Here is a 24,175-nt window from a genome sequence, read left to right on the forward strand (position 1 = left end):
AGAAGATGTTGATCCTAAAGCAGGAAACAGTTCAGGAGGGTTTATTTACTGTTTATTGGTAGATGGGTTGATTGCTGTAGTTTTGACTCTAATGTAGTTTACTGTCATCACCTGTCTGACTGCCTGTCTCTGTCTGATTTTCTGTCTTTCTGTGCCTCTCTGTCTCTCTCTGTCTCTCTCTGTGTCTCTCTCTGTGTCTCTCTCTCTGTGTCTCTCTCTCTGTCTCTCTCTCTGTGTCTCTCTCTCGCTCTCTCTGTCCCCCTGCCCCCCCTCTCTGTCTCTCTGTGTGTCTCTCTGTCCCCCTCTCTCTCTCTGCCCCCCCTCTCTGTCTCTCTGTGTGTCTCTCTCTCTGTCCCCCTCTCTGCCCCCCCCTCTCTGTCTCTCTGTGTGTCTCTCTCTCTCCCCCCTCTGTCTCTCTGCAGGCTAAAGGTTTTGAGCTGAACTACTTGGAGAAGGTAACTGAGGTGAAGGACACGGTCCACAGACAGTCTCTGCTCCACCACGCCTGTAACCTCCTGGTAGACAACTACACCGACACGTCAGACGTCTACTCCGAGATCCCCTCCATCACGCGCTCTGCTAGAGTAAGTCTCTATAGAGGGGGGCCCTGGGGGCCCTGGTAGAGATCCCTCCATCACGCGCTCTGCTAGAGTAAGTCTCTCTACTGGGGGCCCTGGGTAGAGATCCCTCCATCACACGCTCTGCTAGAGTAAGTCTCTCTACTGGGGGGGCCCTGGGGGCCCTGGGTAGAGATCCTCCATCACATGCTCTGCTAGAGTAAGTCTCCCTACAGGGGGGCCTGGGTAGAGATCCCCTCCATCACACGCTCTGCTAGAGTAAGTCTCCCTACTGGGGGGGGCCCTGGGTAGAGATCCCTCCATCACACGCTCTGCTAGAGTAAGTCTCTATAGAGGGGGGCCTGAGGGGGGGCCTGGGGGGGGCCCTGGGTAGAGATCCTCCATCACACGCTCTGCTAGAGTAAGTCTCCCTACAGGGGGGCCCTGGGTAGAGATCCCTCCATCACACGCTCTGCTAGAGTAAGTCTCTATAGAGGGGGGGGGCCCTGGGTAGAGATCCCTGTCATATCGCTCTGCTAGAGTAAGTCTCTCTATAGAGGGGGGGGGGGCCCTGGGTAGAGATCCCCTCCATCGCACGCTCTGCTAGAGTAAGTCTCTATAGAGGGGGGGGCCCTGGGTAGAGATCCCCGCCATCGCACGCTCTGCTAGAGTAAGTCTCTATAGAGGGGGGGCCCTGGGTAGAGATACCTGTCATATCGCTCTGCTAGAGTAAGTCTCACTATAGACAGGGGAGGGGGGGACCCTGGTTAAAGTAGTGACATCACACGCTCTGCTTTAGGAAGTCTCCCTACGGACGGACGGGGGGCCCTGGGTAAAGTCGTGCTCTAGAAAAATCAATGACTCTGCTTCGCCCCCCCCCCACACACACACACATACACACAGATTCATGGGATTTAAATATATTTTGGTCTAATTTAATGAGCACAGGCTTCTTTGGGTAGTAGGTTCTATGAAGCAGCAAAAGTAGTAGACCTTACAGTGAAATGCTGAATACAACAGGTGTAGTAGACCTTACAGTGAAATGCTGAATACAACAGGTGTAGTAGACCTCACAGTGAAATGATGAATACAACAGGTGTAGTAGACCTCACAGTGAAATGATGAATACAACAGGTGTAGTAGACCTTACAGTGAAATGATGAATACAACAGGTGTAGTAGACCTTACAGTGAAATGCTGAATACAACAGGTGTAGTAGACCTTACAGTGAAATGCTGAATACAACAGGTGTAGTAGACCTTACAGTGAAATGATGAATACAACAGGTGTAGTAGACCTCACAGTGAAATGCTGAATACAACAGGTGTAGTAGACCTCACAGTGAAATGATGAATACAACAGGTGTAGTAGACCTCACAGTGAAATGCTGAATACAACAGGTGTAGTAGACCTTACAGTGAAATGATGAATACAACAGGTGTAGTAGACCTCACAGTGAAATGCTGAATACAACAGGTGTAGTAGACCTCACAGTGAAATGCTGAATACAACAGGTGTAGTAGACCTCACAGTGAAATGATGAATACAACAGGTGTAGTAGACCTCACAGTGAAATGATGAATACAACAGGTGTAGTAGACCTCACAGTGAAATGCTGAATACAACAAGTGTAGTAGACCTCGCAGTGAAATGTTACAAGCCCTTAACCAACAATGCAGTTTAAAAAAATACAGATAAGAAATAAAAGTTACAAGTAATTAAAGAGCAGCAGTAAAATAACAATAGAGACTAGATACAGGGGGTACCGGGACAGAGACTAGATACAGGGGGTACAGAGACAGTAAAATAGCAATAGAGACTAGATACAGGGGGTACCGGTACAGAGACTAGATAAAGGGGGTACCGGGACAGAGACTAGATACGGGGGGTACCGGGACAGAGACTAGATACGGGGTGTACCGGTACAGAGACTAGATACGGGGGTACCGGTACAGAGACTAGATACGGGGGTAACGGGACAGAGACTAGATAATGGGGGTACCGGGACAGAGACTAGATACGGGGGTACCGGGACAGAGACTAGATACGGGGGTAACGGGACAGAGACTAGATACGGGGGTACCGGGACAGAGACTAGATACGGGGGTACCGGGACAGAGACTAGATACGGGGGTAACGGGACAGAGACTAGATACGGGGGTACCGGGACAGAGACTAGATACGGGGGTACCGGTACAGAGACTAGATACGGGGGTACCGGGACAGAGACTAGATACGGGGGAACCGGGACAGAGACTAGATACGGGGGAACCGGTACAGAGACTAGATACGGGGGTACCGGGACAGAGACTAGATACGGGGGTACCGGGACAGAGACTAGATACGGGGGGTACCGGTACAGAGACTAGATACGGGGGGTACCGGTACAGAGACTAGATACGGGGGGTACCGGTACAGAGACTAGATACGGGGGGTACCAGTTATCTAATCCTCATTTGGGCTGTTGGATGGAGGACTAGTCAGACTGATTACCACAATGGACCTGTTTTGTTAAACCCTGTCTCACACTTTCACACTCTGTCCCTCTCTCTGTCCCCGTCTGTCCCTCTCTCTGTCTGTCCCCGTCTGTCCCCGTCTGTCCCCGTCTGTCCCCGTCTGTCTCTGTCTGTCCCCGTCTGTCTCTCTCTCTGTCCCCGTCTGTCTCTCTCTCTGTCTGTCCCCGTCTGTCTCTCTCTCTGTCTGTCCCTGACTGTCTCTCTCTCTGTCTGTCCCCGTCTGTCTCTCTCTCTGTCTCTGTCTCTCTCTCTGTCTCCGTCTGTCTCTGTCTCCGTCTGTCTCCGTCTCTCTCTCTCTCTGTCTCTCTCTCTCTCTCTGTCTCTCTCTCTCTCTCTCTCTCTCTCTCTCTCTCTCTGTCTGTCCCTCTGTCTGTCTGTCTGTCCACCTCCGTGTCTCCAGGTGGAGTTTGAGCAGCTGTCAGATAACCTGGTTCAGCTGGAGAGGAAGTGTAAGACATCGTGGGACAATCTGAAGGTGATGTCTAAACACGAGACCAAGGCCCTCCTGAAGAGCAGGTTGACAGAGTTCCTTAAAGACTGTACAGAGAGGATCATTATCCTGAAGGTGGTTCACAGACGCATCATCAACAGGTGACTGGCACACACACACACACACACACACACACACACACAGGTTGACAGAGTTCCTTAAAGACTGTACAGAGAGGATCATTATCCTGAAGGTGGTTCACAGACGCATCATCAACAGGTGACTGGCACACACACACACACACACACACACACAGGTTGACAGAGTTCCTTAAAGACTGTACAGAGAGGATCATTATCCTGAAGGTGGTCCACAGACGCATCATCAACAGGTGACTGGCACACACACACACACACACACACACACACACACACTGGACACACACACACACACACAGGTTGACAGAGTTCCTTAAAGACTGTACAGAGAGGATCATTATCCTGAAGGTGGTTCACAGACGCATCATCAACAGGTGACTGGCACACACACACACACACACACACACACACACACACACACACACACACACACACACACACACACACACACTGGACACACACACACACACACACACACTGGACACACACACTGCACACACACACACACACACACACACACACACTGGGCACACACACACACACACACACACACACACACACACACTGGGCACACACTGCACACACACACACACACACTGGACACACACTGCACACACACACACACACACACACACACTGGATACACACACTGGACACACACACACTGGACACACACACACTGCACACACACACACTGCACACACACACACACACACACACACACACACTGGACACACACACACACACACTGGACACACACACACACACACACTGGATACACACACACTGGACACACACACACACACACACTGGATACACACACACTGGACACACACACACACACACACACTGGACACACACACACACACACACACACACTGGACACACACACACACACACACACTGGACACACACACACTGCACACACACACACTGCACACACACACACACACACACACACACACACTGGACACACACACACACACTGGACACACACACACTGGACACACACACACTGGATACACACACACTGGACACACACACACACACACACTGGATACACACACACTGGACACACACACACACACACACACACTGGACACACACACACACACACACACTGGACACACACACACACACACACACTGGACACACACACACACACACACACTGGACACACACACACACACACACACACACACACACACACACACACACACACATTGCACACACACAGACACACACACACACACACACACACACACACAGACACACACAGGGCCCTAGACGTGGGGCCTTTCAGACAAACCACATTCACTGAACACATAAACAGAAGAGGAATTCTAGTTGAATGACGATGTAGGTCATTGGCTTCCATGATGGGAAATCATTCCATACTTCTAACTACAACATGAATATCCCCTTACCTGTAAAACCTCTTCTCTCTCTCTCTCTCCCTACCCCTCTCTCTCCCTACCCCTCTCTCCCCCTCTCTCTCTCCCTCTCTCTCTCTCTCTCTCTCTCTCTCTCTCTCTCCCTACCTCTCTCCCCCTCTCTCTCCCTACCTCTCTCCCTACCTCTCTCCCCCTCTCTCTCCCTACCTCTCTCCCCCTCTCTCCCCTACCTCTCTCCCTACCTCTCTCCCCTCTCTCCCCTACCTCTCTCCCCCTCTCTCTCCCCTACCTCTCTCCCCCTCTCCCTACCTCTCTCCCCCTCTCCCTACCTCTCTCTCTCTCCTACCTCTCTCTCTCTCTCTCTCCTACTTCTCTCTCTCTCCTACCTCTCTCTCTCTCCCTACCCCTCTCCCCCTCTCTCTCTCTCTCTCTCCTACCCCCTCCCTCTTCTCTCTCTCTCCCTACCACTCTCTCTCTTCTCTTTCTCTCTTCTCTCTCTTCTCTTTCTCTCTTCTCTTTCTCTCTTCTCTCTCCCTACCCCTCTCTCTCCTACCCCTCTCTCTCTCTCTCCCTACCCCTCTCTCTCTCTCTCCCTACCCCTCTCTCTCTCTCTCTCCCTACCCCTCTCTCTCTCTCTTCCTACCCCTCTCTCTCTCTCTCCCCTACCCCTCTCTCTCTCTCTCCCTACCCCTCTCTCTCCCTACCCCTCTCTCTCTCTCTCCCTACCCCTCTCTCTCTCTCCCTACCCCCTCTCTCTCTCTCTCCCTACCCCCCTCTCTCTCTCCCCCTACCCCTCTCCTCTCTCTCTCCCCTACCCCTCTCTCTCTCTCCCCCTCTCCCTCTCTCCCTACCCCCTCTCTCCCTACCCCCTCTCTCTCTCTCCTACCCCTCTCTCTCTCTCTCTACCCCTCTCTCTCTTTCTCCCTACCCCTCTCTCTCTCCCTACCCCTCTCTCTCTCTCTCTCCCTACCCCTCTCTCTCTCTCCCCTACCCCTCTCTCTCTCTCTCCCTACCCCTCTCTCTCTCTCTCCCTACCCCTCTCTCTCTCTCTCCCTACCCCTCTCTCTCTCTCTCCCCTACCCCTCTCTCTCTCTCCCTACCCCTCTCTCTCTCTCTCCCTATCCCTCTCTCTCTCTCTCCCTACCCCTTTATCTCTCTCTCTCTCCCCCCCCCTCTCTCTCTCTCCCTACCCCTCTCTCTCTCTCTCCCTACCCCTCTCTCTCTCTCTCCCTACCCCTCTCTCTCTCTCTCCCTACCCCTCTCTCTCTCTCCCTACCCCTCTCTCTCTCCCGACCCCCTCTCTCTCTCCCGACCCCTCTCTCTCCTCCCTTCTCTCTCAGGTTCCATTCCTTCCTGCTGTACCTAGGTCAGCCATCCTACTCTGTTCGGGACACTAAGGTGACCCACTTCTGTAAGATTATCAGTGAGTTTTCTCTGGAGTACCGGACCACCAGGGAGAGGGTCCTAACCCAGAAACACAAGCGGGCTACCCACCGCGAACGCACCAAGACCAGGGGAAAGATGATCACTGAGGTGGGTCTGGGGTGTAGGTCTGGGGGTAGAGGGTAGAGCTAGGTCTGGGGGTAGAGGGTAGGGCTAGGTCTGGGGGTAGAGGGTAGAGCTAGGTCTGGGGGTAGAGGGTAGAGCTAGGTCTGGGGGTAGAGGGTAGAGCTAGGTCTGGGGGTAGAGGGTAGGGCTAGGTCTGGGGGTAGAGGGTAGAGCTAGGTCTGGGGGTAGAGGGGTAGAGCTAGGTCTGGGGGTAGAGGGTAGAGCTAGGTCTGGGGGTAGAGGGTAGAGCTAGGTCTGGGGGTAGAGGGTAGAGCTAGGTCTGGGGGTAGAGGGTAGAGCTAGGTCTGGGGGTAGAGGGTAGAGCTAGGTCTGGGGGTAGAGGGTAGAGCTAGGTCTGGGGGTAGAGGGTAGAGCTAGGTCTGTGGGTAGAGGGTAGAGCTAGGTCTGGGGGTAGAGCTAGGTCTGGGGGTAGAGCTAGGTCTGGGGGTAGAGCTAGGTCTGGGGGTAGAGCTAGGTCTGGGGGTAGAGGGTAGAGCTAGGTCTGGGGATGGAGCTAGGCTGTGGGATAGGGCTGGGGGGTAGGGGGTAGGGCTTAGAGAAGGGCTAGGTTTGGGTCTGGGGGTAGAGCTAGGGGGTAGAGGCACCTTATGGCTTTATTAAAGCCACACTATGGCTTTATTAAAGCCACACTATGGCTTTATTAAACCGGGCTTTATTAAACCTGGCTTTATTAAACCTGGCTTTATTAAACCTGGCTTTATTAAACTACACTATGGCTTTATTAAACCTGGCTTTATTAAACTACACTATGGCTTTATTAAACCTGGCTTTATTAAACCGGGCTTTATTAAACCTGGCTTTATTAAACCTGGCTTTATTAAACTACACTATGGCTTTATTAAACCGGGCTTTATTAAACCGGGCTTTATTAAACCTAGCTTTATTAAACCAGGCTTTATTAAACCTGGCTTTATTAAACTACACTATGGCTTTATTAAACCTGGCTTTATTAAACCTGGCTTTATTAAACCGCACTATGGCTTTATTAAACCTGGCTTTATTAAACCTGCCTTCACACATTGACATTTTCTCATTTAAAATGCAAAGTGGATTTTAGAAGTCATTACCCTCCCTCTACATTTTACACCAGTGTCTGAATCCATGCTGCCTCTCCCACCCTCCCTCCCTACCTCCCACCCTCCCTCCCTACCTCCCACCCTCCCTCCCCCTCTTACACTCCCTCCCTACCTCCCACCCTCCCTCCCTCTTCTTACACTCCCTCCCTCTCTCTTTCTTCCTCCCTCTCTCCTCCTCTCTCCCACCCTCCCTCCCTCTTACTCTCCCACCCTCCCTCCCTCTTACACTCCCACCCTCCCTCCCTCTTACACTCCCTCCCTCCCTCCCTCTTACACTCCCTCCCTCCCTCCCTCCCTCTCTTACACTCCCTCCCTCCCTCTCTCTTTCTTCCTCCCTCTCTCCTCCTCTCCCCACCCTCCCTCCCTCTTACACTCCCTCCCTCCCTCCCTCTTACACTCCCTCCCCTACCTCCCACCCTCCCTCCCTACCTCCCACCCTCCCTCCCTCTTACACTCCCTCCCTCCCCCTCCCTCCCTTCCTCCTTCTCCACCCCCCCCCCTCTCTCCTCCTCTCTCCCTCCCTCCCTTCCTCCTTCTCCACCCCCTCCCTCCCTCCCTCCCTTCCTCCCTCCCTTCCTCCTTCTCCACCCCCTCTCTCTCTCCCTCCCCACTCCCAGACGGAGAAGTTCTCGGGGTGGTGTCTCCCCAGTCCCAGTACAGCCCCTCCCTTGGCTCCAGGCCGACGGAGCCAGATCCAGATCCAGCCCAGGAGGAGCACGACAACATGAAGAACATGCTCAACACCTCCAGCGGTACCGACCACCAGGGGAACCAGCGCCGCAACCGAGGCTACCGCAGTAAGACCCACGGGGGTGCAGACACACCAATACACACCCCCAGCAGGACCTCTGTCTGCTAGCATGGTGCTCGCTCTGGAATGGGTTGGCATTTCAAGCATAATGAAGGGGAATTAATCAGTGTATCCCAGCAGTCTCTGAGGGAACTATATATATATATATATATATATATATATACACACACACACACACACACACACTCACTCTCACTCTCACTCACTCTCACTCTCTCACACACACACACTATCGTTCAAAAGTTTGGGGTCACTTAGAAATGTCCTTGTTTATCAAAGAAAAGCACAAAAAAAGTAAATTAAAATTGATCAGAAATACAGTGTAGACAGTGTTAATGTTGTGAATGACTGTTGTAGCTGGAAACGGCAGATTTTGTTTTTAAATGGAATATCTACATAGGTGTAACAGAGGCCCATTATCAGCAACCATCACTCCTGTGTTCCAATGGCACGTTGTGTTAGCTTTAAGCTAAAGTTTGATTTGATTTCGTCCCCAGGTCTCGGCCCAGTTAGTCCATCCCAGATGTCTGTAGCCAAAGAGGACGGTGCTAGCTCCCAGGATGACGCTACGGATGAGATCATGGATCGGCTCGTCAAGTCTGTTACCAGGAGCCCCTCAGAGAGGCCGTCCAGCCCCAAGACACGCAAACGCTCGCGCCTCAACAGGAAGTCGTGTGAGTACGACAACATGGAGAGGAGGGCCCTTTAGGTAGACCAGAGCCTGTTGTTGTATTGATCCCTTCAACTAAACCAGCCTTGTACTATGTAGAGGCTGCGGTCCTACCATTACATACAGCTCCCACCGTTCATCACTAGCCTTGTACTATGTAGAGAGGCTGCTGTCCTACCATTACATACAGCTCCCACCGTTCATCACTAGCCTTGTACTATGTAGAGGCTGCTGTCTACCATTACATACAGCTCCCACCGTTCATCACTAGCCTTGTACTATGTAGAGGCTGCTGTATTACCATTACATACAGCTCCCACCGTTCATCACTAGCCTTGTACTATGTAGAGGCTGCTGTCTACCATTACATACAGCTCCCACCGTTCATCACTAGCCTTGTACTATGTAGAGGCTGCTGTCCTACCATTACATACAGCTCCCACCGTTCATCACTAGCCTTGTACTATGTAGAGGCTGCTGTACTACCATTACATACAGCTCCCACCGTTCATCACTAGCCTTGTACTATGTAGAGAGGCTGCTGTCCTACCATTACATACAGCTCCCACCGTTCATCACTAGCCTTGTACTATATAGAGAGGCTGCTGTCCTACCATTACATACAGCTCCCACCGTTCATCACTAGCCTTGTACTATGTAGAGGCTGCTGTCCTACCATTACATACAGCTCCCACCGTTCATCACCAGCCTTGTACTATGTAGAGGCTGCTGTATTACCATTACATACAGCTCCCACCGTTCATCACTAGCCTTGTACTATGTAGAGAGGCTGCTGTCCTACCATTACATACAGCTCCCACCGTTCATCACTAGCCTTGTACTATGTAGAGGCTGCTGTCCTACCATTACATACAGCTCCCACCGTTCATCACTAGCCTTGTACTATGTAGAGAGGCTGCTGTATTACCATTACATACAGCTCCCACCGTTCATCACCAGCCTTGTACTATATAGAGAGGCTGCTGTCCTACCATTACATACAGCTCCCACCGTTCATCACTAGCCTTGTACTATGTAGAGGGCTGCTGTCCTACCATTACATACAGCTCCCACCGTTCATCACTAGCCTTGTACTATGTAGAGAGGCTGCTGTACTACAGTGCCTTGCGAAAGTATTCGGCCCCCTTGAACTTTGCGACCTTTTGCCACATTTCAGGCTTCAAACATAAAGATATAAAACTGTATTTTTTTTGTGAAGAATCAACAACAAGTGGGACACAATCATGAAGTGGAACGACATTTATTGGATATTTCAAACTTTTTTAACAAATCAAAAACTGAAAAATTGGGTGCAAAATTATTCAGCCCCTTTACTTTCAGTGCAGCAAACTCTCTCCAGATGTTCAGTGAGGATCTCTGAATGATCCAATGTTGACCTAAATGACTAATGATGATAAATACAATCCACCTGTGTGTAATCAAGTCTCCGTATCAATGCACCTGCACTGTGATAGTCTCAGAGGTCCGTTAAAAGCGCAGAGAGCATCATGAAGAACAAGGAACACACCAGGCAGGTCCGACATACTGTTGTGAAGAAGTTTAAAGCCGGATTTGGATACAAAAAGATTTCCCAAGCTTTAAACATCCCAAGGAGCACTGTGCAAGCGATAATATTGAAATGGAAGGAGTATCAGACCACTGCAAATCTACCAAGACCTGGCCGTCCCTCTAAACTTTCAGCTCATACAAGGAGAAGACTGATCAGAGATGCAGCCAAGAGGCCCATGATCACTCTGGATGAACTGCAGAGATCTACAGCTGAGGTGGGAGACTCTGTCCATAGGACAACAATCAGTTGTATATTGCACAAATCTGGCCTTCATGGAAGAGTGGCAAGAAGAAAGCCATTTCTTAAAGATATCCATAAAAAGTGTTGTTTAAAGTTTGCCACAAGCCACCTGGGAGACACACCAAACATGTGGAAGAAGGTGCTCTGGTCAGATGAAACCAAAATTGAACTTTTTGGCAACAATGCAAAACGTTATGTTTGGCGTAAAAGCAACACAGCTCATCACCCTGAACACACCATACCCACTGTCAAACATGGTGGTGGCAGCATCATGGTTTTGGCCTGCTTTTCTTCAGCAGGGACAGGGAAGATGGTTAAAATTGATGGGAAGATGGGTGGAGCCAAATACAGGACCATTCTGGAAGAAAACCTGATGGAGTCTGCAAAAGACCTGAGACTGGGACGGAGATTTGTCTTCCAACAAGACAATGATCCAAAACATAAAAGCAAAATCTACAATGGAATGGTTAAAAAATAAACATATCCAGCTGTTAGAATGGCCAAGTCAAAGTCCAGACCTGAATCCAATCGAGAATCTGTGGAAAGAACTGAAAACTGCTGTTCACAAATGCTCTCCATCCAACCTCACTGAGCTCGAGCTGTTTTGCAAGGAGGAATGGGAAAAGTTTGAAATATCCAATAAATGTCGTTTCCACTTCATGATTGTGTCCCACTTGTTGTTGATTCTTCACAAAAAAAATAGTTTTATATCTTATGTTTGAAGCCTGAAATGTGGCAAAAGGTCGCAAAGTTCAAGGGGGCCGAATACTTTCGCAAGGCACTGTAGTACAGCAGCCTCTATGAGACAAGGCTTGGTGACTACTGTCTTCCCTCCACTCTGTAGTCCTACGAGACAAGGCTTGGTGACTACTGTCTTCCCTCCACTCTGTAGTCCTACGAGACAAGGCTTGATGACTACTGTCTTCCCTCCACTCTGTAGTCCTACGAGACAAGGCTTGGTGACTACTGTCTTCCCTCCACTCTGTAGTCCTACTAGACGAGGCTTGGTGACTACTGTCTTCATCCACTCTGTAGTCATACTAGACAAGGCTTGGTGACTACTGTCTTCCCTCCACTCTGTAGTCCTACTAGACGAGGCTTGGTGACTACTGTCTTCCCTCCACTCTGTAGTCCTACTAGACAAGGCTTGGTGACTATTGTCTTCCCTCCACTCTGTAGTCCTACTAGACAAGGCTTGGTGACCATTGTCTTCCCTCCACTCTGTAGTCCTACTAGACGAGGCTTGGTGACCACTGTCTTCCCTCCACTCTGTAGTCCTACTAGACGAGGCTTGGTGACTATTGTCTTCCCTCCACTCTGTAGTCCTACTAGACGAGGCTTGGTGACTACTGTCTTCCCTCCACTCTGTAGTCCTACTAGACGAGGCTTGGTGACTACTGTCTTCCCTCCACTCTGTAGTCCTACTAGACGAGGCTTGGTGACTACTGTCTTCCCTCCACTCTGTAGTCCTACTAGACGAGGCTTGGTGACTACTGTCTTCCCTCCACTCTGTAGTCCTACTAGACGAGGCTTGGTGACTACTGTCTTCCCTCCACTCTGTAGTCCTACTAGATGAGGCTTGGTGACTACTGTCTTCCCTCCACTCTGTAGTCCTACGAGGCTTGGTGACTACTGTCTTCCCTCCACTCTGTAGTCCTACTAGACGAGGCTTGGTGACTACTGTCTTCCCTCCCCTCTGTAGTCCTACTTGACGAGGCTTGGTGACTACTGTCTTCCCTCCACTCTGTAGTCCTACTAGACGAGGCTTGGTGACTACTGTCTTCCCTCCACTCTGTAGTCCTACGAGGCTTGGTGACTACTGTCTTCCCTCCACTCTGTAGTCCTACGAGGCTTGGTGACCACTGTCTTCCCTCCACTCTGTAGTCCTACGAGGCTTGGTGACCACTGTCTTCCCTCCACTCTGTAGTCCTACTAGACGAGGCTTGGTGACTACTGTCTTCCCTCCACTCTGTAGTCCTACTAGACGAGGCTTGGTGACTACTGTCTTCCCTCCACTCTGTAGTCCTACGAGGCTTGGTGACTACTGTCTTCCCTCCACTCTGTAGTCCTACTAGACGAGGCTTGGTGACTACTGTCTTCCCTCCACTCTGTAGTCCTACGAGACGAGGCTTGGTGACTACTGTCTTCCCTCCACTCTGTAGTCCTACTAGACGAGGCTTGGTGACGACTGTCTTCCCTCCACTCTGTAGTCCTACTAGACGAGGCTTGGTGACCACTGTCTTCCCTCCACTCTGTAGTCCTACTAGACGAGGCTTGGTGACTACTGTCTTCCCTCCACTCTGTAGTCCTACTAGACGAGGCTTGGTGACGACTGTCTTCCCTCCACTCTGTAGTCCTACTAGACGAGGCTTGGTGACTACTGTCTTCCCTCCACTCTGTAGTCCTACTAGACGAGGCTTGGTGACTACTGTCTTCCCTCCACTCTGTAGTCCTACTAGACGAGGCTTGGTGACTACTGTCTTCCCTCCACTCTGTAGTCCTACTAGACGAGGCTTGGTGACGACTGTCTTCCCTCCACTCTGTAGTCCTACTAGACGAGGCTTGGTGACCACTGTCTTCCCTCCACTCTGTAGTCCTACTAGACGAGGCTTGGTGACTACTGTCTTCCCTCCACTCTGTAGTCCTACTAGACGAGGCTTGGTGACGACTGTCTTCCTCCACTCTGTAGTCCTACTAGACGAGGCTTGGTGACCACTGTCTTCCCTCCACTCTGTAGTCCTACTAGACGAGGCTTGGTGACTACTGTCTTCCCTCCACTCTGTAGTCCTACTAGACGAGGCTTGGTGACGACTGTCTTCCCTCCACTCTGTAGTCCTACTAGATGAGGCTTGGTGACTACTGTCTTCCCTCCACTCTGTAGTCCTACTAGACAAGGCTTGGTGACTACTGTCTTCCCTCCACTCTGTAGTCCTACTAGACGAGGCTTGGTGACCACTGTCTTCCCTCCACTCTGTAGTCCTACTAGACGGAGGCTTGGTGACGACTGTCTTCCCTCCACTCTGTAGTCCTACTAGACGAGGCTTGGTGACCACTGTCTTCCCTCCACTCTGTAGTCCTACTAGACGAGGCTTGGTGACCACTGTCTTCCCTCCACTCTGTAGTCCTACGTGGCTTGGTGACTACTGTCTTCCCTCCACTCTGTAGTCCTACTAGACGAGGCTTGGTGACTACTGTCTTCCCTCCACTCTGTAGTCCTACGAGGCTTGGTGACGACTGTCTTCCCTCCACTCTGTAGTCCTACGAGGCTTGGTGACCATTGTCTTCCCTCCCCTCTGTAGTCCTACGAGGCTTGGTGACTACTGTCTTCCCTCCCCTCTGTAGTCCTACGAGTCTTGGTGACTACTGTCTTCCCTCCACTCTGTAGTCCTACGAGGCTTGGTGACGACTGTCTTCCCTCCACTCTAGTCCTACGAGGCTTGGTGACGACTGTCTTCCCTCCACTCTAGTCCTACGAGGCTTGGTGACTACTGTCTTCCATCCACTCTATAGTCCTACGAGGCTTGGTGACTACTGTCTTCCCTCCACTCTGTAGTCCTACGAGGCTTGGTGACAACTGTCTTCCCTCCACTCTGTAGTCCTACGAGGCTTGGTGACGACTGTCTTCCCTCCACTCTGTAGTCCTACGAGGCTTGGTGACGACTGTCTTCCCTCCACTCTGTAGTCCTACGAGGCTTGGTGACTACTGTCTTCCCTCCACTCTGTAGTCCTACGAGGCTTGGTGACGACTGTCTTCCCTCCACTCTGTAGTCCTACGAGGCTTGGTGACGACAGTCTTCCCTCCACTCTGTAGTCCTACGAGGCTTGGTGACCACTGTCTTCCCTCCACTCTGTAGTCCTACGAGGCTTGGTGACGACTGTCTTCCCTCTTGGTCTCATTGTGATTCCACCTCCTGTACCTGAAAAGGGTGAGATGTGTGACGCCACTGAGGGATAAGCCCTTTTGTCCCTGTCTGTGTGTCTCTGACCTTGTGTGTCCATCCACAGTATGTGTGTCCATAACAGAGGTTTATCTGGACAACAGAGCGTTATCTCACTGAGCCCATAATATCTCTGTTGTTGGTTCCTCTCTAAAGATATCAGACACTACACAGTAAACACCCAGCTTTCATTCCCCCAGAAATGAAGAACTGATACCTGTTGTCAACTGACATCCTGTCTCAGTAACAAGAACAAAATGGTACCACTATATAGGGAATAGGGCTCTGGTCTATAGTGGTACCACTATATAGGGAATAGGGCTCTGGTCTATAGTAGTACCACTATATAGGGAATAGGGCTCTGGTCTATAGTAGTACCACTATATAGGGAATAGGGCTCTGGTCTATAGTAGTACCACTATATAGGGAATAGGGCTCTGGTCTATAGTAGTACCACTATATAGGGAATAGGGCTCTGGTCTATAGTAGTACCACTATATAGGGAATAGGGCTCTGGTCTATAGTAGTACCACTATATAGGGAATAGGGCTCTGGTCTATAGTAGTACCACTATATAGGGAATAGGGCTCTGGTCTATAGTAGTACCACTATATAGGGAATAGGGCTCTGGTCTATAGTAGTACCACTATATAGGGAGTAGGGCTCTGGTCTATAGTAGTACCACTATATAGGGAATAGGGCTCTGGTCTATAGTAGTACCACTATATAGGGAATAGGGCTCTGGTCTATAGTAGTACCACTATATAGGGAATAGGGCTCTGGTCTATAGTAGTACACTATATAGGGAATAGGGCTCTGGTCTATAGTAGTACACTATATAGGGAATAGGGCTCTGGTCTATAGTAGTACCACTATATAGGGAATAGGGCTCTGGTCTATAGTAGTACCACTATATAGGGAGTAGGGCTCTGGTCTATAGTAGTACCACTATATAGGGAATAGGGCTCTGGTCTATAGTAGTGCCACTATATAGGGAATAGGGCTCTGGTCTATAGTAGTGCCACTATAGGGGAATAGGGCTCTGGTCTATAGTAGTATCACTATATAGGAATAGGGCTATGGTCTATAGTAGTACCACTATATAGGAATAGGGCTCTGGTCTATAGTAGTACCACTATATAGGGAGTAGGGCTCTGGTCTATAGTAGTACCACTATATAGAATAGGGCTCTGGTCTATAGTAGTACCACTATATAGGGAATAGGGCTCTGTTCTATAGTAGTACCACTATATAGGGAATAGGGCTCTGGTCTATAGTAATGCCACTATATAGGAATAGGGCTCTGGTCTATAGTAGTACCACTATATAGGGAATAGGGCTCTGGTCTATAGTAGTACCACTATATAGGGAATAGGGCTCTGGTCTATAGTAGTACCACTATAGGGAATAGGGCTCTGGTCTATAGTAGTACCACTATATAGGGAATAGGGCTATGGTCTAAAGTAGTACCACTATATAGGGAATAGGGCTCTGGTCTATAGTAGTACCACTATATAGGGAATAGGGTTATGGTCTATAGTAGTACCACTATATAGGGAATAGGGCTATGGTCTATAGTAGTACCACTATATAGGGAATAGGGCTATGGTCTATAGTAGTACCACTATATAGGGAATAGGGCTCTGGTCTATAGTAGTACCACTATATAGGGAATAGGGCTCTGGTCTATAGTAGTACCACTATATAGGGAATAGGGCTCTGGTCTATAGTAGTACCACTATATAGAATAGGGCTCTGGTCTACAGTAGTACCACTATATAGGGAATAGGGCTCTGGTCTATAGTAGTACCACTATAGGGAATAGGGCTCTGGTCTATAGTAGTACCACTATATAGGGAATAGGGCTCTGGTCTATAGTAGTACCACTATATAGGGAATAGGGCTCTGGTCTATAGTAGTACCACTATATAGGGAATAGGGCACTGGTCTATAGTAGTACCACTATATAGGAATAGGGCGCTGGTCTATAGTAGTACCACTATATAGGAATAGAGTTCTGGTCTATAGTAGTACCACTATATAGGGAATAGGCTCTGGTCTACAGTAGTCTACAGTAGTCTACAGTAGTCTACAGTAGTCTACAGTAGTCTATAGTAGTCTATAGTAGTCTACAGTAGTCTACAGTAGTCTACAGTAGTCTATAGTAGTCTATAGTAGTCTATAGTAGTCTATAGTAGTCTATAGTAGTCTATAGTAGTCTACAGTAGTCTACAGTATTCTTTAGTAGTCTACAGTAGTCTATAGTAGTCTACAGTATTCTTTAGTAGTCTATAGTAGTCTACAGTAGTCTACAGTAGTCTACAGTAGTCTACAGTAGTCTATAGTAGTCTATAGTAGTCTACAGTAGTCTATAGTAGTCTATAGTAGTCTATAGTAGTCTATAGTAGTCTACAGTAGTCTACAGTATTCTTTAGTAGTCTACAGTAGTCTATAGTAGTCTACAGTATTCTTTAGTAGTCTACAGTAGTCTACAGTAGTCTATAGTAGTCTACAGTAGTCTACAGTAGTCTTTAGTAGTCTACCGTAGTCTACCGTAGTCTACAGTAGTCTACAGTAGTCTATAGTAGTCTACAGTAGTCTACAGTAGTCTACAGTAGTCTATAGTAGTCTATAGTAGTCTACAGTAGTCTACAGTAGTCTACAGTAGTCTATAGTAGTCTATAGTAGTCTACAGTAGTCTTTAGTAGTCTACAGTAGTCTATATTAGTCTACAGTAGTCTACAGTAGTCTATCCTCCGGACCAGTGGGAGCTGTGAAATGGGTATGTGGGTTTTTTTATCCCTGAGACGGTGCGTTGACGTGGTAACGTGTGTGTGTGTGTTTCCCCTGTGTGTGCATTGTTCTCATTTAGTTTGACATGGTGTTTCTGTGTGTTGCAGTGAGGAGGACACTGAAGAGCGGACTAAGTGTTGACGTGGTTCAGGCTCTGGGACTCGGCAACAAGACTGGAGACAAGCTCTGAACACACAGAGAGACCTACAGACTGGAGACAAGCTCTGAACACACAGAGAGAGACCTACACAGACTGGAGACAAGCTCTGAACACACAGAGAGACCTACACCGACTGGAGACAAGCTCTGAACACAGAGAGAGACCTACACAGACTGGAGACCAGCTCTGAACACAAAGAGAGACCTACACAGACTGGAGACCAGCTCTGAACACAAAGAGAGACCTACACAGACTGGAGACCAGCTCTGAACACACAGAGAGACTTACACAGACTGGAGACCAGCTCTGAACACACAGAGAGACCTACACAGACTGGAGACAAGCTCTGAACGCACAGAGAGACCTACACAGACTGGAGACAAGCTCTGAACGCACAGAGAGACCTACACAGACTGGAGACAAGCTCTGAACGCACACACAGCACCACCAGACACACCAGCCATGAAGAGGAAGGATGAAGCTCGCTGCGTACCGAGGGTCTGGATCTTAGAAAGTCCTGACGTGACAGAAAGAAGAGACAGTACATGTAGGAAGGACATGCTGGTGCTGACTACAGTAGCCCCCCACAATGCTTTGGGCTTGTTCCTGTCTCACTACAAAACAACCGTTTATATATTTTACTGGAAAACGTGAGAACTCTTGTTCATTGGGGTTTTTCCCTCTAAATGGTCTCTTAACAGAAAACCTGGCTGAAGCAGTGTTTCAGGTGTGGATTTAAATATTCAGATGTTTTGGTGTCGTAAACGTCCTGATGTATCATATTGAATAAATATATATACAGTGTGAAGGACATTTAACTGAACATTAAGGACAGACGTCACTATATTTTAAAGGTTATACTGTGTGTCTGGAGTCAGGGTGGAGGGGGGTGGGTAACAGGATATTTTAGTCGGAAGTGGTTGAATATAAATTATAATGGATCCGATGTTATTAACTTTATAATTATAGATAGTCTGTTCTATACGTTGTTATATAGAGGTTATGTTGAGTCTGGTCTCAGACACACACACCATGAGAGACGTCTCACACACACACCAAGAGAGACGTCACTACACACACACACACACCAAGAGAGATGTCTCACACACACACACACACAAGAGAGGCGTCTCAGACACACACACCAAGAGCGATGTCACACACACACACACCCAAGAGCGATGTCACACACACACACACCAAGAGAGACGTCTCACACACACAGAGAGAGACGTCTCACACACACACACCAAGAGCGATGTCACACACACACACCAAGAGAGATGTCTCACACACACACCAAGAGAGACGTCTCACACACACACCAAGAGAGATGTCACACACACACCAAAGAGAGATGTCTCACACACACACACACCAAGAGAGATGTCTCACACACCAAGAAGATGTCACACACACACACACACACACACCGAGAGAGATGTCTCACACACACACACCGAGAGAGATGTCTCACACACACACACACACACACACACACACACACACACACCGAGAGAGATGTCACACACACACACACACACCGAGAGAGATGTCTCACACACACACACAAGAGATGTCACACACACACACACACCAAGAGAGATGTCTCACACACACACACCAAGAGAGAGACCTCTGGTCATATAGAACAACCTCTGGTCATGTAGAACAGTATAGAACAACCCTACACCCATATTGTTAAGTTTAATTCCACTCCGCATAACATCGCCACTCTGGTCTCCAACGTGCACAGTAGCGATGAACTAACGGTGACCTCTGTTTCCGAGGTACACGGTATTGTGTGTATATATATATAGAGATGTGTTCACGTTGAAGAACAACATATTGTTATGTACAGGGGGGGATGTTGATCCACACAGTCTCTTTTGAAATGCAGTCATTTAAGGGCAGCGTTGTGGAGGAAGCCGTGACTGTGATATGTACAGAATAAAGAGATGTCTGCTTGCACAGGGAGGTGGGGTATGATACAATGGCAAGGAAAACGCTGTCATGACTTCACTATTTCTGATCACGTGTTCACTACCGGTACTTGAATTGAGTACAGGTGTGTGTACCTCTGGTCATGTACCTGTGTGTATACCTGTGTGTGTATGTGTGTGTACAACTGTGTGTATACCTGTGTGTATTGAGTGTGTGTACCTGTGTGTCATGTGTAGAACACCTGTGTGTGTACCTGTGTGTATTGTGTGTGTACCTGTGTGTGTACCTGTGTGTATACCTGTGTGTATTGAGTTGTTAATACCTGTGTGTATTGAGGTATACCTGTGTGTATTGAGTTGTTAATACCTGTGTGTATTGAGTTGTGTGTGTATTGAACCTGTGTGTGTAGAATACCTGTGTGTATTGAGGTATGTGTTGTACCTGTGTGTATACCTGTGTGTATTGAGTTAATACCTGTGTGTATATGCTAGTAGAACATGTCTGTTTACACATTCACTATGTTCTGTAGATATATGTACTCACGGCTGTCCCATATCGCACCCTATTCCCTATATACAGTCCCATATAGAACAAATATACAGTCCCATATAGCACCTCTATTCCCTATATACAGTCCCATATCGCACCCTATTCCCTATATACAGTCCCATATCGCACCCTATTCCCTATATACAGTCCCATATCGCACCCTATTTCCTACACATTTCCCTATGCACCCTATTATATATACATGTGTTCAGAACAACATATTGTTATGTACAGTAGTTCCACGCTGGTGTCCCAAATCACACCCTATTCCCTATATACAGTCCCATGCACCCTGATATATACAGTAGTTCCACGGGTGTCCCAAATCACACCCTATTCCCTATATACAGTCCCATATCGCACCCTATTCCCTATATACAGTAGTTCCACGCTGGTGTCCCAAATCACACCCTATTCCCTATATACCTGTCCCATATCGCACCCTATTCCCTATATACAGTCCCATTGTGTACCCTGTTCCCTATACCTGTGTGTATTGAGTAGTACACTACTTTGTGACTAGAGCCCATGGGCTCTGTGTTAAAAGTACTGTTGTTCTAGGAGAAGGTGCGTTTTAAACGTACCCCACCTGTCCCTATTCTTCACATATGTTAAACATACACCCCTCTTCTCCTCTCTGAATGTTTTCTGGTTATTAAACCCTATTCCCTATCTAATGTTTTCTCCTTATTAAACCCTATTTGAAATGTATTTGAACCTTCCGGTAAAGATAACCTGTTATTGTATGACACAGTGTTCTGCCTGCTGTTACATTGCCCATTTTCTATCGTACGTTCTATCGTGGTGTCTAAGCTGAGGACACGATTCCCGTGTTATGAAAGTCTGTCTGGACACAGGATTCCCGGCAAACTGTAACTAAATGCTCAATGTTTGTAATAATGCCTAATTGAAATCTTATTTTAATAGTGTTTTATCGTATAATGTTTCCCAACTGAATAAATAAAAAACATCTTCAACATACCGTCTACTGTACCAATGTTATTCTTTCACTGCCATTGTGATGGGTTACATTGCCTTGTGGCCCTAGTAGTAAACTCTCAAACTTTCACAGGATGCTATCCTTTCACAGAATGCTACGTGTCAAGAGTAGTGGTCTTTCACAGAATGCTACGGTCAAGAGTTTCTATCGTAATCAAAATGCTACGGTTAACGAGTAGTGGTCTTTCACAGAATGCTCTGGACAAGAGTAGCGGTCTTTAACTAAATGCTCAATGTTTTCACAGAATGCTACGGTCAAGAGTAGTGGTCTTTAACAAAATGCTACGGTTAAGAGTAGTGGTTTTCACAGAATGCTACGGTCAAGAGTAAATAAAACATCTTTCAAGAATGCTACGGTCAAGAGTAGTGGTCTTTCACAAAATGCTACGGTTAAGAGTAGTGGTCTTTCACAGAATGCTACGGTCAAGAGTAGTGGTCTTTCACAGAATGCTACGGTCAGGAGTAGTCATCTTGCACAGAATGATAGTCAAGAGTAGTCGTCTTTAAAAACAATACATTGAAAGCGCTTAGATCGCACACTGCTGTGGCCCGTGCGCATGTAATGGCTCTTTAACGGGGCTCGGTCCTAGCGGTTCTTAGAGTTTGGGTCACGTGGCAAGATCGGCTATGCCAGCCGGTAGAGGCTCGACTGTGTTACCGCTAGCGTAATGCTTAATGAGAGAGTGAAAGAGAGAGAGGTGTTGTTGATATTGTAAACCGGTGACAGGTATCGTCCCTTACGTCGTGTCCTTCTTATCTTACCGCCGGTACTCCAATTGATGGGGTGTATAAAAAGAGAATAGAAGATGACGCGAGGCTGAGTGAGTTTAACGGGAAGATGCTCCTCGTCAGTGTGCCTGTGCTCCTTCTGCTTTCGGTATTCGGTAAAGATGCGGCTGACCTCCCCGCGACAGACGCTTCGTTTCTTCCGGACCTGGGGCTGCGTAGCGGGGGACAACCCGGTCCGTCGCTACCCGCTTCTCCGACCACCTCTCTAGACCGCGTCCAGGTTCAGCCCCCGGGAGGAGTATGCCTCGCCGGGTATTGCCTTGGCCCGGTCCGCCGAGGAACCGTCCGCGACCACGGAGGACGGCGGGGAGTCGCACCGCCACGGCGGGGGGTTTCAGATGGTGCAGTGGGAATGGAGCTACGTTCAGACGCCTTACATTATCGCTATATGGATCCTGGTGGCCAGTGTCGCGAAAATCCGTAAGTGGGGACATCTGACCCTTTTCTCTGAATGTACTGGCATATAACCGAGTTACCAAGCAACCATTTGATCTTTGTGATATCCCGCAGTCTATAAAAGCTATTTTAGCAAACCTATAAATATGGCTATGACACATGCAGGGCTGTTTTAGTCTATTTGACGACCTTAAACTATTTTAACCGTAAAGTTCGATGTAACAGGAATGACCAGCGACACTAAAGAAAAGTCCTTCTAGATGAATGGTCAGCTAGGTATTTAAAGAGAAGTCCTTCTAGATGAATGGTCAGCTAGATATTTAAAGAGAAGTCCTTCTAGATGAATGGTCAGCTAGGTATTTAAAGAGAAGTCCTTCTAGATGAATGGTCAGCTAGGTATTTAAAGAGAAGTCCTTCTAGATGAATGGTCAGCTAGGTATTTAAAGAGAAGCCCTTATAGATGAATGGTCAGCTAGGTATTTAAAGAGAAGTCCTTATAGATGAATGGTCAGCTAGGTATTTAAAGAGAAGCCCTTATAGATGAATGGTCAGCTAGGTATTTAAAGAGAAGCCCTTATAGATGAATGGTCAGCTAGGTATTTAAAGAGAAGTCCTTCTAGATGAATGGTCAGCTAGGTATTTAAAGAAAGTCCTTATAGATGAATGGTCAGCTAGGTATTTAAAGAGAAGTCCTTCTAGATGTAATGGTCAGCTAGGTATTTAAAGAGAAGTCCTTCTAGATGTAATGGTCAGCTAGATATTTAAAGAGAAGTCCTTCTAGATGAATGGTCAGCTAGGTATTTAAAGAGAAGTCCTTCTAGATGAATGGTCAGCTAGGTATTTAAAGAGAAGTCCTTCTAGATGTAATGGTCAGCTAGATATTTAAAGAGAAGTCCTTCTAGATGTAATGGTCAGCTAGGTATTTAAAGAGAAGTCCTTCTAGATGAATGGTCAGCTAGGTATTTAAAGAGAAGCCCTTATAGATGAATGGTCAGCTAGGTATTTAAAGAGAAGCCCTTATAGATGAATGGTCAGCTAGGTATTTAAAGAGAAGTCCTTCTAGATGAATGGTCAGCTAGATATTTAAAGAGAAGTCCTTCTAGATGAATGGTCAGCTTGGTATTTAAAGAGAAGTCCTTCTAGATGAATGGTCAACTAGGTATTTAAAGAGAAGTCCTTCTAGATGAATGGTCAGCTAGGTATTTAAAGAGAAGTCCTTCTAGATGAATGGTCAGCTAGGTATTTAAAGAGAAGTCCTTCTAGATGAATGGTCAATAGGTATTTAAAGAGAAGTCCTTCTAGATGTAATGGTCAGCTAGATATTTAAAGAGAAGTCCTTATAGATGAATGGTCAGCTAGGTATTTAAAGAAAGTCCTTCTAGATGTAATGGTCAGCTAGGTATTTAAAGAGAAGTCCTCCAGATGTAATGGTTAGCTAGATATTTAAAGAGAAGTCCTTATAGATGAATGGTCAGCTAGGTATTTAAAGAGAAGTCCTTCTAGATGAATGGTCATTGCTAGGTATTTAAAGAGAAGCCCTTATAGATGAATGGTGAGAGCTAGGTATTTAAAGAGAAGCCCTTATAGATGAATGGTCAGCTAGGTATTTAAAGAGA

General features: G+C 47.9%; 1 protein-coding gene across 1 annotated transcript in view; it reads left to right on the top strand.

Moving 5' to 3' along the window:
• LOC135552141 (FH1/FH2 domain-containing protein 1-like) overlaps positions 1–19,193 on the top strand; it is a 186,217-nt gene extending 167,024 nt beyond the window's left edge. The window contains 7 exon segments of the mRNA XM_064983581.1: positions 423–584; positions 3,474–3,664; positions 6,396–6,588; positions 8,318–8,333; positions 8,336–8,497; positions 9,009–9,185; positions 17,830–19,193. Of these exon segments, the coding sequence (XP_064839653.1) occupies positions 423–584; positions 3,474–3,664; positions 6,396–6,588; positions 8,318–8,333; positions 8,336–8,497; positions 9,009–9,185; positions 17,830–17,912 (984 nt within the window). The 3' untranslated portion in view covers positions 17,913–19,193.
• Positions 19,194–24,175: the final 4,982 nt, after the last annotated feature.

This window comes from Oncorhynchus masou, chromosome 2 (genome assembly GCF_036934945.1).
Source record: "Oncorhynchus masou masou isolate Uvic2021 chromosome 2, UVic_Omas_1.1, whole genome shotgun sequence".
NCBI classification, from domain to species: Eukaryota; Metazoa; Chordata; class Actinopteri; order Salmoniformes; family Salmonidae; genus Oncorhynchus; species Oncorhynchus masou.